The sequence below is a fragment of the Solanum stenotomum genome, chromosome 9 (assembly GCF_019186545.1).
Source record: "Solanum stenotomum isolate F172 chromosome 9, ASM1918654v1, whole genome shotgun sequence".
NCBI classification, from domain to species: Eukaryota; Viridiplantae; Streptophyta; class Magnoliopsida; order Solanales; family Solanaceae; genus Solanum; species Solanum stenotomum.
This window is the reverse complement of record NC_064290.1, coordinates 56631218-56649052: the sequence shown is the minus strand read 5'-3', so window position 1 is coordinate 56649052 and position 17835 is coordinate 56631218. Positions and strand designations below refer to the sequence as shown.

General features: G+C 32.3%; 2 protein-coding genes across 2 annotated transcripts; both read right to left on the bottom strand.

Annotated features, from left to right (window-relative positions):
* Positions 1–1181: 1181 nt before the first annotated feature.
* LOC125875658 (polygalacturonase inhibitor-like) lies at positions 1182–2458 on the bottom strand. Its single transcript, XM_049556667.1, has one exon. The coding sequence runs from the start codon at positions 2425–2427 to the stop codon at positions 1441–1443; it is 987 nt and encodes a 328-aa protein (XP_049412624.1). The 5' UTR covers positions 2428–2458; the 3' UTR covers positions 1182–1440.
* A 12822-nt stretch (positions 2459–15280) lies between these two features.
* Positions 15281–16779, bottom strand: LOC125877694 (putative protein phosphatase 2C 76). Its single transcript, XM_049558920.1, has 4 exons — positions 16531–16779; positions 16322–16457; positions 15679–15862; positions 15281–15539 (listed from the first exon to the last, which is right to left on the bottom strand). Exons 1-4 carry the CDS (start codon positions 16777–16779, stop codon positions 15284–15286), a joined length of 825 nt encoding a protein of 274 aa, XP_049414877.1. The 3' UTR covers positions 15281–15283.
* Between the last annotated feature and the right edge of the window lie 1056 nt (positions 16780–17835).

The window sequence follows — 17835 nt, the reverse complement described above, 5'->3', positions numbered from 1 at the left end:
TCCTTTATATTTTTGTAATAATAAATCAATATGTACTGTCAAAAAATAATAGAAGATAAAATTGCTTGAAAATTTGACGGTGTAAATTGTATTTATGTGCTTTAATGTTGTTAATTAGGAGAGATTTATCCATGTAGTCATTTTATAAGATGTCTTTTTTTTACATGTACAAGATATGAAAAGGTTATTTCGATTCGATTTGTAAATGATCATAGGAGATCATTTCTACGTAAATGGAACTATGGTATTATTGAAAGCTCGAATAAGTTGAATGGGCCATAACTTGTTTGTAACAATGTTACTAATCGTTTAATAAGTTAAGCCCAAACAACAAAACTTGTGTCCCACTTCATTTGGAATGTTTTCTCAATTATATCAATCATAAATTTAATGACACAAAGTTGTAGCTGCTTATCATTACTTTGTTTTGTAATGACATTCTCGTGACAATTTGCTATTGTATACCTTTTGATCGTGAATATCTGAACTGATTATTTGTCATTCAAGCATATAAGTCGTGCTCAACTTTCTCCGCATTTTGAATGAGTGCAAGAGATCCAACCACAACAACCAGATAAATATGATTTAAATTATGGGATGATAGGTCAGGCTTTCCTAGAATTGTTGAGGCTGCATTTGATGTTAGTTATTGTTCAAGTGTTAGGATTGGTAACTCTAATATGAACTAACGGGGTATTGTTTTCGAGCTCTTGAGCTTACTAACATCGATAAAGATCAATGTAAGTTGTGAAAATAATTTCTCAATGAAGAACCAGTTCCTTCATCTTATCTTGCTACTGCTCCACAATGTGCGAGCAAGGGCGAATTTAGGTCATGAGAATTTCTTGAAACTCGATAACTTTAGCACATATTTTGTATTTGTATTGAAAAATTCATCAACTTTAGCACGAACTTTGTATTCAGAACTCCTCAAATGAAAACAAAAAACACGACCATACTGAAATGCATCTCAATTTGCACCATCTATTAGCCTTTGGTTCAACTCTGTTTATATGCACTCTTGTTTTATAATTATATATATACACTTGACTTTATCTCACTTGTGCAAGATTCAAAATTGACTAAGTTCAAAGTTTGTAAGTATATGCCCAATTTAATTTGCTTTCAAATATTGCAACTTGACAAAAGAAAAGATAAGAAATGAACCAAGGGTAGTAATATTGATCAACAACATAATCCGTGAAATTTCATTAGTGGAATCCAGAGAGGACATATTTTATCCCCTACTTTTATTGATAGAAAGACTACATTCAATAGACCCTCGATACACATATTACAAGGATACAAAGCTAATTAAGCAACAAATACAAATACACACTGAAAATATGTGATTCCCAATTATGATTAGGAATATATAGGGGAGGCTAGCGTCATGCGTCTCCCACAACATTCAGCTATCCAAATCCCCGACCACCATATCTACTTACAGTCCGGCAAGGGAGAGCCACAGAGGCATTTGTTATGCAAATAAGAGTAAACATCAAAGCTCTGCAACGTTCCACCTTGTGGAATCTGTCCACAAAGTCTATTATAACTTACATTGAAAGACTGTAACGGTACATCTTTCAATCCTTGTGGTAAGCTACCGAAAATTCGATTATGATTCAAATCCAATGATATCAAGCTCTCAGCAAACTCCGATTTCGAAATATCAAACTCCAATGAATTCCTCGATAAATCAATTATCTGACTCGTCTTATTCTTCCCAAACAAAAACGAAACATCTCCTTCAAGCTTATTCCTCGAGAAATCAAGCCTGGAAAAATTCAAATCACCTAAAGATGTCGGCACTTTTCCGGTCAAGCTGTTATGTGAAAGGTACAGATCTGGTATGTTTGGTCCTATAAATCTCCCAAACGATTCCGGTATTGTTCCGGTGAGTTTGTTACGATCTAACTGCATCGCTAACAAATTCGGAAGCTGAGAGAGTGAAGAAGGGATTGTTCCGGTTAATTGATTGTAATTCAACTCGAGCAATGTCAAATTCTTCAGCTGACTAAGGAATTCAGGGATTGGACCTGTAAGATTAGTGAAGCTGAGCCTTAACATTTTGAGATTTGTGAGCTTAGCAATTGCAGGTTGAATTGTTCCGGTGAGATTGGTGATATGATGGAATTGCAATGTTTCGAGATACGGAAGGTCTCCGACGGCTGCCGGAATTTGACCGGAGATATTGGCTTGGAAGACGGTGAGAGCATTTATCCGGTTGGTTTTCCGGTCACATTTAACGACGTACCAGTAACAGCAATCTGTGTTTGGATCCCATGAAGCTAAATGGTAAGGATTGCCCAAATCTTCCTTTATCTGTAAAAGGACCTTTTTGTCTTTTGGATTGCATCTCACTGAAAGTGAAGGAGAAGCAAAGCAAAGAAAAACAACTACAAGAAGAGGCAAGTTCATATTCATTTTTTGTTTATGAACAGTATTATATTATCAAGTTAACTCATTGGTATTTATAAAACTAAAAAAAAAGTCATATTTTAGCAATACGGATTTTTGGTCAAGAAAAACTGCCCCACAAGTCACATGGTGTGTAACAGTATATAATAATGCGTTGGCTTTTGAAATTCAAACTTCAAAAAAGAGATCTCGAATAATATCTCACTAATTTATTACTCAGAGGTTTGAGGGTTATTCTCACAGATATTTTAGTTAAATTGATGATAGAATAAAAGGATTTTACATGAAAAAAGTTTTTAAAATTTTAGTAAGGATGTGTTTTTTTTTATATCTCAGTGAGCTGATTCGGTAAAAAATAATAGTGATCTAAATTTTAGGATGAAAAATATATATTGATTGATTGATTTAAGATGACACCTTCGCTAGGTAAAGCCTGTCTGGATGCCACCACTAAAAACTCTATCTTTTGATTTCCTTTGCCTTGGCAGATTTGTGATAATATTGTTGTAAAGAGGATTTTTCTGACAGGATATGATGTGTCATTCACGTCAAAGCAAGTGATAGCGATAGCGGGGTCAAAAATTTCTATCTTGAACGAGTTCAAGTGTCTATAGAATGATCCAATCAGTGATGTTAGTTGAGTTAATCATAAGGATCTATCACGTCATTCTGCCTTTGACGATTTTCATTGTAGGCACATTGTTTTAGTTTTGCCTTTTGTTTTTCTTCTTGATTAGGAATAACTAGAGGAGGCTATCTCATGCCTCTTCCACAACATTCTGCTATCCAAATCCTCGACCTCCATATCTACTTACAGTCCAGCAAGGGAGAGCCGCAGAGGCATATGTTATGTAAATAAGAGTAAACATCAAACCTGTGCAACGTTCCACCTTGTCCACAAAGTCTATTATAACTCACATTGAAAAACTGTAACGGTACATCTTTCAATCCTTGTGGTAAGCTTAAGCTACCAAAAATTCGATTATGATTCAAATCCAATGATATTAAGCTCTCAGTAAACTCCAATTTCGAAATATCAAACAGAAACGAAACATCTCCTTCAAGCTTATTCCTTGAGAAATCATGCCTAGAAAAATTCAAATCACCTAAAGAAGTTGGCACTTTTCCTGTTAGGCTGTTATGGGAAAGGTACAGGTCTGGTACATTTGGTCCTTCAAATTTCACAAACAATTCCGGTATTGTTCCGGTGAGTTTGTTACGATCTGAGTAAATCTCTAACAAATTAGGAAGCTGAGAAAGCGGAGGAGGAATTGTTCCATTTAATTTATTGTAATTCAACACGAGTAATGTCAAATTCTTCTCTAGTATTGTTATGATAACTGTGGTTTCTAGTTAGCCATATATTCCAAATATTAAAGGGAAAAGCAAGACTCCAATTTAGCTTGTTATTTATGTTATCTCCTGTATTCAGGTTAGTAAAAAATACAAAAACAAAAAAAGATGAAATAGACAGAATGATTTTTAATCCGAGTCCACAGAAATCACAGTGTTTCCTTAAGAAATTTAATTCCTTCACTGTACCCGAGGTTGCAGATTAATTCCTCCCAAGATAAAATGGATTAACCTGTTAAAGAAGTAGCGGTACCTCAAATTTCAAAAACTCCAGCGAACGCAAGAACAACAACAAGAGCACACACAAATTCAGTCGATCGATAATTTTGTTTATGTAAGAAAAATGTATGCAGAGAGGAAAAAAATTCAGTGTTTGAAAAATGAAAACGACCTCTTATTTATAGCCATTAGCAGCAAAGAACGCGTCTGTTCAGACAAATCTGTTCAGACCTGTTTTTTCCAGAACGTTGTGTCTTTTGGGAAAAGTAACGACTTTTCGGAAGGAACAAATCCTTTCAAACGAATTTACTGTACGCGCTCAAATAATTCGTTGCGAAATTAATTCCGTTATTTAACTAACATTCTGAATTAATTTATAAGAGAAAAGAAATGAATTAACAAGATTGATTAAATAGATTTTGTCCAAAAATATTATCAATCAAATCATTTGCCAAATCCAAATCCAAATCCAAATCCGAAGCCGAAGCCGAGGTCGGGCGAGCTAAAGGAAGTGTTTCCTAATATAAGGACAATAATTTCCTTTCTTCTATCAATATGGTAAAAATGACTTTTTATTTGCACTTTGCAATGACTTTTCATTTTCCCTCCAAAATTGGTTCCCCCACTTTCATTGGTTCTTTCACTTTCCATTTTCTCTTCTCTTTTTATTTCTCATTCACACCTTGCTAAACAATCCCCCACATGAATGAGGAATGACTATAGTTAAAATATATGCATGAAAAACTTGTGTGTCTTGTAAGTAAGGGTTAATCACATCTGGATAGGCAGGTTTCCCTTTAAACTTTCCGTAGTGAACATATATCGGATATACTTGGTCAATCGATAGATTTGATATCTTTGAACCGTCGAGCTTTAGTGTATACCTAGACAACATAAGTCACACAATCAACCCTTGAACTGTTTTTGGTTCTCATTATTTTGTTCATTTCAGCCATGGACACATATCGGTTAATAAGTGCATAGAGAATTGACCTTACCGGATTCTCCTTAAAGCTGCTTACACATCACACTTACATAGGTGGTTTCTAAATGTGTTATCCCTTAGATACACTATTTGATATACCCTGTATCAAATTTAGAAACTATTAAAAAATCCTTATGCCTTTAGCCTGGTTACTGAACATTGTCTCATCATGAGAATAGACATAAAATAATTTTTGACAATGTTGAACCGTCATCTATGACTTTGTTTTATCTCCTTGAACCTAGATCTTGGGATCTTCAGTCTTCTAGGTAGAGTTACCGCCACGATGACTTGTTCTCGACCATAGTCTCATTTCCGTCGATGATCTCTCAACTCCCTCTCTAATTAGGCCTTTTGTAAATGGATCCAACACATTATCATTTGACTTTATATAGTCAATTGTAATAATTCCACTAGAGAGTAGTTGTCTAACAGAGTTATGTCTTCGTCTTATGTGACAAGACTTTTCGTTATACATAACGCTTCCAGCCCTTCCTATTACAGCTTGACTATCGCAATATATGCATATAGGGGCCATTGGTTTGGGCCAAAACGAAATATCTTTTTAGAAATTCCGAAGCCATTCAGCTTCTTCACCTGCCTTGTCTAAGGTGATGAATTCAAACTCCATTGTAGAGCGAGCTATACATGTTTTTTTGGATGATTTCCAAGGTATTACTCCTCCACCAATAGTGAAAACATATCCACATGTGGATTTCATTTCAGTTGACCCAGTAATCCAATTTGCATCATTATATCCTTCAACTGTTGGATATTGTTGTAATGCAAAACATAGTTTAAGTGTCTTCTAAGTACCCCAAAACTCTCTTCATTGCCAACCAATGATTTTGATTGGGATTACTTGTGTATCGACTCATTTTACTTATAGCGCAGGCTATGTCTGGTCGTGTACAATTCATGACATACATCAAACTTCCTAATACTCTGGTATGAGCAACTTCTCGTCTGTAGCTGCTAGAGTATATAATGAAAATAATTCTTTGTTGGCACAAACATGGCATGAGGCACCAGAATCTATCCATCATTCTCTTAGATTTCCAACCAAGTTGCATTCTGAAAACATTGCACAAAGATCGTCCATCTCTCCTTTGGATTCAGCCAAATTTGCTCGATCCTTCTTCTTGTCCTTCTTGGGAACCCGACATTCAGTAGCCCTATGACCATGTTTGCCACAATTGAAACATCTTCCATTGAATTTCTTCTTAGGAGGATTGCTCTTCGGACCAGATGTCTTCTTTCTTTTCTTTGATTTTGTGGGATCTTCTTCAACAATATTTACTCCAGATATTTCTGAATTACCACGTGACCTCTTTTCTACAGCCTTGTTATCCTCTTCGATTCTCAGCCTTACCATAAGATCTTCAACAGTCATCTCCTTGCGTTTATGTTTCAAGTAGTTTTTGAAGTTCTTCCACAATTGAGGTAACTTTTCAATAATGGCACCCACTTGAAAAACATCATTCACAACCAATCCTACATTAAAGATTATGAGTATTAATAATAAACTTAATATTTTCAACATAGGTATTAAATAAATTTATACCTTCAGCAAGGAGATGATGGATTATGACCTGCAATTCTTGAACTTGGGTGACGACGGTCTTACTGTCTATCATCTTATAGGCCAGAAACTTTGCCACAATGAACTTCTTCATTCTGGCATCCTTTGTTTTGTACTTCTTTTCTAAAACATCCCAAAGTTCTTTTGACATTTTGACGTTACTGTACACATTGTACAGATCATCCTGTAGGCCACTCAGAATATAATTTTTACACAAAAAATCAGAATTTGTCCATGCTTTTGTTACCAAAAATCGTTCTTCAGACGGAGTTTCATCCGACGTAACATGAACGTTCTCATTAATGAACCTCTGCAGACTTAACGTAGTTAGATAGAAGAACATTTTTTGCTGCCATCTCTTGAAGTCGACTCCCGAAAACTTTGCAAATTTCTCAGCCGGTGCTAGGGCAACAGTTGAACGATTGTGTGCAACCGATGTTGTTGCAGCACTTACTGTTCCAGCATTTACTTGACTTGAATTAGTCATTTTTCTGTAACAAATGACAGACAATTTTAGTATGTGAAATACTAACAGTAAAGAATAAATCCTTACACAGGTTGTTTCTGATTTAACGATAAAGTTTTTATGTTCTTTTAATCGTTAATCGAATGAATTTTAAAAATTCAAACAGAGTAGAAAACCATAAAGGTTTTAGTCTCCAGAAACCTCAAATACAGAAACTATAAATTTCTTAAGATTGTTATCTCTTGTATTCAGGTTAGAAAAAAATGCAGAAACAGAAAAAAATGAAATAGACAGAATGATTTTTAATCCGAGTCCACAGAAACCACTGTGTTTCTTTAAGAAATTTAATCCTCTCACTGTACCCGAGGTTGCAGATTAATTTCTCCCAAGATAAAATAGATTAACCTGTTAAAGAAGTAGCGGTACTTCAGCGAACGCAAGAACAACAACAAGAGCACACATAGACTCAGTCGATCGACAATTTTATTTATGTAAGAAAAATGTATGCAGAGAGGAAAAAAATTCAGTGTTTAAAAACGAACACGACCTCTTATTTATAGCCATTAGCAGCAAGGAACGCGTATGTTCAGACAAATCTGTTCAGACCCCTTTTTTCCAGAACGTTGTGTTTTTTGGGAAAAGTAACGACTTTTCGAAAGGAACAAATCATTTCAAACGAATTTACCGTTATGCGTGAATTTCAAATAATTTGTTGCGAAATTAATTTCGTTATTTAACTAACATTTTGAATTAATTTATAAGAGAAAAGAAATGAATTAACAAAATTGATTAAATAGATTTTGTCCAAAAATATTATCAATCAATCATTTGCCAAATTCGAAGCAGAAGCCGAGGCCGAGCGAACGACGATGCGAGGGGCACCTTCTTCTTAACCCTTTAAGAACTAAATGAAGTGTTTCCTAATATAAGGACAACAATTTCCTTTCTTCTATCAATATGGTAAAAATGACTTTCATTTGCACTTTGCAATGACTTTTTATTTTCCCTCCGAAATTGGTTCCCCCACTTTTATTGATTCTTCCACTTTCCATTTTATCTTTTCTCTTTTTATTTCTCATTCACACCTTGATAAACCCAACAATTTATAATTCTACATTGTTGCAATGTAATAAAATATGTGTAATAGTTTCGAGCCCTTCTACATGTAACACAACATAATCAATAAACTGTAGAGAAAAAAATCATGAGCTGATAGGACAATTCAAGCTCCATATCCAATAGAAATCTTTAGTTCTGCTTTTTGTTTTTCTTCCTATTTTTCTTCTTTTTTTTCAACTCCATTTTGGTCATGTTTTCTTCCAATGGTGGACTCCGGTAATTTTCACCCAAATACAAAAGCTAGCAAAAATCACAGCACAAGCCAAGGCACATGCCAAAGAAGCACGGTAATTGAACATGCTGCAAAAATGAAAAAAAACTCAATTAACATCACCAAAAATCAAATTGAACTAGAAAAAAAATTTAACATATATATTTTAAATTAACGGTGTAAATATCAAATTATTACCTAGTAGGTCTGAAACCACCAAAGTACGGATGTCTAAAGGCTTCATCCACATCGATACGCTGATTTGGATAAGCTTTTAAGAGAAGACGTACGAGCTTGAGAAACTCAACGTCCTGGAATCTAAATTTTTTAAAAAATACTAATAACTTTTAATTATTTTTCAAAATATATGAAGATAATAAAGAAACAACTTAATTACCCTAAATGTAATGGATCCCGATTACGAATGTAATCGACATATCCATTGTCCATGCAGGTGCTCAGCTTGGGCTGTCTGATGAACTGCTTCGCCATACCTGCAGTACTGTATATTAATGGTGAAAGTTAGTTCTCACACACTTTTTCCTTATTATATACATTTATATTAAAAGTCATATTAATAATTAATGAATCATCAATATGAACGAGGGAAATTATATGCAACATTAATATTTGAAAATCAGAGAACTAAATTACTTGGTGGAGAGTGGATATTTTACTCAATAATTTTAAAAATGAAACGTCAAGCCATAATTTCAATCACTCACACTATAGAAGTAGGTCATTATTAATATTTTGTTAATGTTTACTCAAAGTTGCAAAAACAATAGAAGTACATAGACATCATTTTTTTTTAAATCTGAAACTAAAATATCAATTTAGTAATTGTATTAGCATGTATTTTGTACCATAACAACAAAAGGTAGATTTTTAGAAAAGATGAGATAAAGCATAAAAATCTTTTTTATTAACGATTTGAACAATATTAGAGAATAAAATCAAAAGAAAGTTATAAAGAGAGAAAAAGATTAACGGGACAATATTCCACTATTCACGAGAGAAGAACATACTGTGAAACTTAAATAGTGCGACGTCTTTCGAAAATAGGGAAAACCCTCTAATTTTTGTCCAATTGCATTAATGATTTTTCATTCTTACCATAATCATCTAACAAAAATTTTGAAAAAACATATTTATTTTTAAAATGTGGCATGAACAATCGCAGTCCCCAATCCACGGGAGTGCGTGGTTCCATTTGATGTTTTTCTGATCCATCAAAATATAAGGGTCAGATTGGGCTCGCTCCATAATTTGCAAAACACATGTAACTAGGCCAGACCCTATTTAATTTTAATTCTTATTTTTCTTGCTTTTGCACGTATCAAATGATAACCATAAATAAATGTCATATTGCACGTGAAACAATTCAATAAGCATTACCAAAAAAATAAATTAAACTAGATAATAAAACTTGAAAATATATTTGTTAAAGATTAATAGTGGAAGTATTAAGTTATTACTCGATAAAATAGAAACAGTAAAATAACACTTTATCTATCAATTATGTTTGAAAAACCTTTACGATTTTAGGAAAAAATTAAAAATAAAATGTTTGAAACAATTTTTTATGTTTGTGAAATAAATTGCAACCATACAAAATAAATTTATTGTGCATATCGTGATTTGGTGACTGGAAGTTTAACCCAAGTTAAGTGTTTCCACCGTGAATGGAAAATTTGCATTCATTTTTTGTCAGCAGATTAGTTTATTTGTGCGACTACCTATAAAGAATTGGAAGGCTTATTATACTAGGACGTGATTTAAAGTTGCAACCCGCTTTAGTTTTCTGTTAGAAATTACAACTTACCTTTATTGAAAACTTTGCTTTCTAGATTTTATTACTATGATATTAGAAAAGGCTTGTATTATAAAAATATGGAGGATTTACAAAATATGATTTTGTGTTTAAGATTGGGGTAAAATTTATTTTGAAGATGAATTATATAATTTCTACCTTGTAACAAAAGGATATGTTTACGAAATTCACATAGTAGGTGTAGTGTTCCTACTATGTGATATGTAGGAAAATATATGTTTACGAAATTCACATAAAAGATATGTTTACGAAATTCACATATCACATAGTAGGCGTAGTGTTATGAGCACTTCTTTAATATTGTTCTAAAAAAGATAATAGGAACCAATGCTCTATTCAACCCATAGCACCTCTCAACCCGCACCTTTCAACCTGTACCAAATGTTGCCCAATAGCACAACAAATGTCAAAAAAGTGAAGTAACTGTACATACTGCAAAAATGAAAAAAAATCAATTAACATCACCAAAAATTAAATTGAACTAGAAAAAAATCGAGAATATATATCTTAAATTAATAGTGTAAATATTAAATTATTACCTAGTATATTTGAAACCAACAAAATATGAATGTCGGAGTGCTTTACGCACTCCGATACGCAAATCAGGATCAATGCTCATCAAAAGACGTACGAGCTTGAGAAGCTCAACGCCACGAAATCTAAAATTTGAAATAATAATAATAATTAATTAATTGGTTTTTAAAACAAGAATAAAAAAATTATATTTGTGAAACACTTGACTATTACCCGAGACCAAATGTATCCCGACTACAAACGTAATCGGCTAATACATATTCGGTGCAAGTTGCAAGCTTCTTCATTTGTTTTATTTTCACAAGTTGAGAAAGCTCAATACACTTCTCCGCCATACCAATTGTACTACATAATAATTAAAAATAAATCTTCAAAACATTTTTTAATTAATATAGTGATCATGATTAAACAACTCATGTGACACATAGTATGAAAGTCCAAAACATTCGAAGCTCCAAGTATGAACTTCATGATAACAAGACCAACATTCCAAGAATCATATATGTTTGAAAAGAAACCATAGAATTGATTAATATATTTAATAATATTATTCATTAATATCGAGATGTTAGTTAGAGTTAGACTTTTAAGATTAGTTAGTTAGAAATACAGTTAAGTCGTACTGATTAGTTATTTAGCTGAATTAATTAATGTAATTTGATTAATTTAGCTGACAGTTGTTGCAAGTAGTTAATGGGTTAGTATAGAATATTAAATTATTACCTAGTAGGTCTGGAATCACCAAAGTACGGATGTCTAAGGGCTTCATCCACTTCGATTCGTTGATTTGGATAAGCTTTTAAGAGAAGACGTACAAGCTTAAGAAGCTCAACATCTTGTAATCTACATTTTATTAAAAAAAATACTAATTACTTTTAATTATTTTTCAAAATATACGAAGATAATAAAGAAACAACTTAATTACCCCAAATGTAACGGATCCCGATTACGAATATAATCAGCATATCCATTGTCCGTGCATGTGGTCAGCCTATTCATTTTTTCTATGACAACACTCTCGGGCAGTCTGATACATTGCTCTGCCATACCTGCATTATTGTGTATTAATGGTGAAAGTTAGTTCTCACACACTTTTTCCTCATTATATACATTTATATTGAATTATTAAATTATTCAATCTTTAAATTATTATTTGTATGTAGATACTTACCGAAAAATGGAATATTTGTCTGAATAACTAATCTTTTTTATCAGCCTCAATGCTTCATAGTTTGTGAGTTCAAAAACATCTGGAGTACTAACTATAAGATCCACGGTGGTTTGTCCTATTGTCCAAACATCATACCTATATGACAATCATATTAATAATTGATGAATCATCAATATGAACGAGGGAAATTATATGCAACATTAATAATTGAAAATCATAGAACTAAATTACTTGGTGGAGAGTGGATATTTTACTCAATAATTTTAAAAATTAAATGTCAAGTCAAAATTTCAATTACTCACACTATAATTTATATATATATAAAATATAAAAAATAATAGAAGTACATAGACATCATTTTTTAAAAAAAAATTGAAACGAAAATATCATTTTAGTAATTGTATTAGTATGTATTTTGTACCATAACAACAAAAGGTAGATTTTAAGAAAAGATAATATAAAGTTTAGAAATCTTTTTTATTCGCGATTTGAACAATATTGGAGAATAAAATTAAAAGAAAGTTATAAAGAGAGAAAAAGATTAATGGGACAATATTTCACTATTCACGAGAGAAGAACATATCGTGAAAATTAAATAGTGTGGCGTCTTTTGAAAATAGGGAAAACCCACTAATTTTTGTCCAATTGCATTAATGATTTTTCATTCTTACCATAATCATCTAACAAAAAAATTGAAAAAACATATTTATATTTAAAATGTGGCATGAACTATCGCAACCCCAATCCACGGAGTGCATGGTTCAATTTGATGTTTTTTTGATCCGTCAAAATATAAGGGTCAGATTGGGCTCGCCCCATAATTTTCAAAACACATGATGTAACTAGTCCAGTATATATTAAATTTCATTTCTTATTTTTCTTGCTTTTGTACGTTTCAAATGATAACCGTAGATAAATGTCATATTGTAATACGTGAAACAATTCAATAAGCATTACCAAAAAAGTAAATTAAACTAGTTAATAAAACTTGAAATATACTTGTTAAAGATCAATAGTGGAAGTATTAAGTTATTACTCGATAAAATAGAAACAACAAAATAACATTTCATCTATCTATTATGTTTGAAAAACCTTTACGGTTTTAGGAAAAAATTAAGAATAAAATGTTTGAAACAATTTTTTAGGTTTGTAAAATAAATTGCAACCATATAAATAAATAATTTTATTTTTTAAGATTATAAATATAATTTATATTTTTTTTCTTTAAATTACTGATACTTTCAACTTAGAGATGAGCTTGTGATCTTATGATTTTTTTTTTAAAGTAATGACTATTACCCGAGATGAAATGAATCTTGATTACGAATGTAATCAGCATATCCATCGTCAGTCCATGTTGCGAGGCTCTTCATGTGTTTTACTTTCACAACTTGAGAAAGCCCGATATACTGCTCCACCATATCAGTCATACTACATTGTTAAAAATAAATCTTGAAACATTTTTTAATAATAACATACAACATATTGATTGATTAATTTGATCAAATTAAAAATTATTACTTAGATGTATATTTACTTACCACACAGTGGAATGATCATCAGAATAATCACGTTTAAGTAGCTCAGCTGATGTATATTATTGGAAGTTGTTTATTCAAATATGTGCACAACAATTCTCTTTCATTTTTTTTGTTAATTTAAACTTCACGAAATGAAATATAACATAATCATTGGTGAGATGACGGTAAAATATTGTCATATTTTATAAAAAGTATGGCACTCTAATATTTAAGAAAAAAGTAATAAAAGTGCAAATTTGCTAGAAAGAAAAAGAAAATAATATAGTTGTTACTACTTCACTATCAAACCAAAATATAAATAGAAACATTTAAAAGAAATGATAACCTTCAATTTGTATATATACATATTTATGTGCTAATTTAAAAAATAAATCAATTAAATACTGCAAAAGAAGTTGGGAACATATAAAAGAAATTATAACCTTGGATTTGCATATACACATACTTATGTACTAATCTAAAATATAAATAAATTGTGTAAATAAAAATATGAAACAGAAGTATTTTCTACAAAAAAAAAAAGAAACAAAAGTATTTCCAATTGATAAATAAAAAGGAAACAAAAGCTTTACCCACTTTATATAATTTTAACTTCCATCATCCATATAATTAGACATCAAATCAATAAATTAAGGTTTAATGAAACAAAAAAGGAAAAAAAAAAAGTATCACTCCACCCTATCTAATTTAAACTTTTGTTTCCCCTGCCCATAAATTAGACATATACGATTGAAATATCTATATGGGAGAATATGAGAAGTGAATGGCTTATAACTGATTTGGAATATAATATTTAATGTAAAATCACGTCTTTTTAGATTCTTGAATGCAGCATTGCAGACTCAAAATTGAAAAATGTCGAGAGAAGTGTCCTTATGCTATTGTGTAATGAGAATTAAATCTTCTGAGTTTATAAACATAGTTGAAGATCAATAGGACCAGATTTTGATGAGAAGTGCAGTACTGCAATTACTGGATTTTTTTACTTTAAATATAGATATAATTTTGCAATCCATTAAGATGTTAAACATTTATTAATAAGGCTTTTAAATTTCTTGAAAATGGTATATGACATGGTATTTATTCTAATGAGTTCTTGGCCTAAAACATAAAATGGATTCACATTTAATATTAAGACAATTCATAATTACAATTTACAACTAACTCTCGCAATTCTCCAGCAATAGTTTCACAATTGTGCTTTAATATTTCTTAAACAACGTGTTTATGACCTTTTAAATTTATGTAAAACAAAAGAGGAAATTATTAAAAAAAGATGAGAAGAAAAATAATTTTTAATTAACCAAATATTTTAATTTAGTATAGGGACAAAATGGTAATCCAATTTTAAGTCCTACTTGTGTAAGTAGCGAGATTGTTTCCGATAAACCTATCAATTATCTCTAGTGGTATGCACATGGCATAATCTCAAACTTATTCTATACGACCAAGTAATTTTCAAGGTCAGTGACGCACTGTTTGAAACTCGGTGGATAATAATCCATTCCTCCATCCTTGTCCACTTAAATATCAAGGTTCAAACTTCCTATCACCAAATCACGACACTATTTAACAAGATGAGAGTTTTTTTTGGAACCCCGGGATAATCGCAACTGATACGGCCTCTGCCACAGCCTCTGCCCTTTGGGTGAGCGCTCTGTGGTGAGCACTTGCGCACTGGGTAAACCCCCACAGTGTAATAACCTGTAAACCACACGGGAGATGTAAATCGCACCAAGCAAGCCTTATGCGACAGGCTATGTTACTATACCAACTTTTTCATAGATAAATTTTCTCTCCCTAAAACCTCTACATACAAGTGGAACCAGAAACAACTAATAAATCATCTACAAGAGGTCCCTTGATCCCAATGGAACCAAAACGACTGATAAATTATCATTGCTGCCTTCTAAATATGCTTTCTGAATGAGTTGATGAGCCAATAATGATGGATTTGAATAGTCCTCTACTTCATTTAGAAAATCACACACTGCTTGGGGAGTTACACTTTCAAATATTCCATCAGATGCCACCACCAAAAACTCATCTTTTGAAGTTAAAGATAGCCAATCAGTCACCTCTGGATCAGCTATGATGCCATAGCTGAAAAAATAGCACAACAAATCCATCAACGTTATGATATTCACATGTTATATGCATCAAATACACACACACACTTATGTAATCATGAAACAGGAACTGCAATGCATTGAACAGATTAACCGCCTTCAAGAAGTCGTACCTTTTCAAAGGAACATCACCAATAGCTCGAGTCATGGGAAAGTGGCCCATGAGAAGAGGAACAAAATCAAGGATGGATTTAAATACACCTCCAGAAGCTTCAACCCTAGCCTTCTCGTCCAACCTATGTGCATTATGATCACTCGTCAACTCCTTGGCGAGAAGACTACCCAAGGAAGCATCACCTACACAATGATGTCTCAGAACACAAATCAAAATACAATATTAACATCTACTATTTCAGCAGCAGTATTTGTAACCTGCAATACTAAAATTATTCTGAAAAACATAAACTCTTGGTAATAGGATAATTGAGAAACTATAACGTACAGTATCAACTGATCCCCGGGGATGACAATACTACTACTAGGCCAATGATGCAAAGTTCGAAACTAGGTGAATAATAGGTCGACCACTTTATCCTTCTCCACTTAACTATCAAGTTTTTCTTTGTGGTAGGATCTGAACCCATGGCTTGCTTCTCCATATAATCCTAATTGGGGTGTTACTATCTTTCAAGAGAAACTTAAAAATTTCGTTCAAAAGATTTACAAACATCACTATGAAAAGGAAAACAGAGGAAGTATCAAACTCGTAATAACAGAAGGGCATAACAACAAAAGAGAAGAAAATATCACCCTCACCGTTTTCATGAGATATTTCTTTCTGATAGCAAAGAAAAGCCTTTGAATCACCAACATTTGCAACTAAAACATGATTGTTATATATGAGGGAAACAACAGCAGTAGAACCCGCATAAAGATGATATTCGAAAGCAACCTAAAGAATGTGAACAACCAAGTCATTAAGAAGTTAAACAAAAAGAAAAAAATATCACTAGTATTGTCCTTGCCTTGGTGAATTCAGCATCAATATCATTAATGGTTGTTACTAAAGAAGATTTTAGTATTTCCATCAAGTCAGAAGATTGTTCAATACTGTTGTTATTGAGGTTAAGCATAAACTTATCCAAAAATATCCTTGCAGCCATATTACTAGCAGAGGAACCAATATGACCATCAAATACTGCCACTGCCCCAACCCTCACCGCTTCAACGTCATCGCCACGCCCTACATCATAGTCTAATATGTCAAAGTTCATACAACAAGTGTGTGTTTGGAGGTGGTATATGTATGCATATTATAAATTCAAGCTAATTAAACATTACCAGACAGAGGAATCGTAAAATTTAGGTCACATGTTACTCGATCCTCCTGGTATGACCTTCTTCCTTGCGACGTAGCAAAGTGACAATTTTGAGTTGGAGTTGGAATCGACATTGTCTTTTTTTTAAGAGAATTTACATCTCTTAATAGTTTTTCCATCAACTTAGATTCAGGTTCAAATTCAGGTTTAGACTTAGCTACCTTAACGTTGATAAGAATTCCAGCGACGCATGCAATAAAAAATCCAAATATCATAAAATTCCTCCCATTCCAAGCCCTAATCTGTTTTTTCATCATATTTTTACCCCTGAAAAAAAATAGCTTTTTACTCTATTGTTTCTTCTTCATAATTTCGAAAACTATATTGCATGAAAAAAAAAGAAAGAAGAAGAAGAGAGAAATAGTACCTATGTCTGGCCATATCGACGGGGAGAAAACAGCAGCAGTAGCAAATAGCAATTGCCAACCGGAGACGATGAACCCTAGCTCTGTTCAGCACAAGTTTGGGGCTTTTACTACACGAAATATAATTTGAAAAATTGAAAGTAGGCAAACAGGGAATTCAGTAGGGGTGGATATTCGGTTTTTCCATTTTAGGTTTTGAAAAAGTGTATCGAATTACTTTGGTTCAGTTTGATTTTTTCTATTTTGGTTTAGTTTGATTTGATATTTTGATATGATTTTCGATGCAATGAAAAATAAAATGAGAATAAAATCAAAGTATAACACATTTAAAAACTTAAAATCATGTTAAGTTATGATGGCTTCATAATGGAACACTTATTGTGCTTAAAAAGACCATATTTGTCAAAAATATTGTGCCTTCAACTATTGTTCGAGGACATGACGGATTTTTTTAACTGATGTAAATCGGCAAATATATATTTGAGTTTCTCTTGGAAATTGATATTTGAAGTTAACTATTGTAAATTTGTTGATAAATAATTTAATTGCTAGTTGACTTTTGTTTTTTTAAAAAGGAAATGCATAT

Excerpts from the sequence above, each read along its gene's own strand:
- LOC125875658 (XM_049556667.1), bottom strand. The coding sequence starts at position 2,427 with ATGAATATGAACTTGCCTCTTCTTGTAGTTGTTTTTCTTTGCTTTGCT.
- LOC125877694 (XM_049558920.1), bottom strand. The coding sequence starts at position 16,779 with ATGAACTTTGACATATTAGACTATGATGTAGGGCGTGGCGATGACGTT. Across the intron at positions 16,458-16,530 it reads TTGATGCTGAATTCACCAAG|GTTGCTTTCGAATATCATCT; the intron begins GCAAGGACAATA and ends CACATTCTTTAG. Across the intron at positions 15,540-15,678 it reads GGTGATGTTCCTTTGAAAAG|CTATGGCATCATAGCTGATC; the intron begins GTACGACTTCTT and ends CTATTTTTTCAG.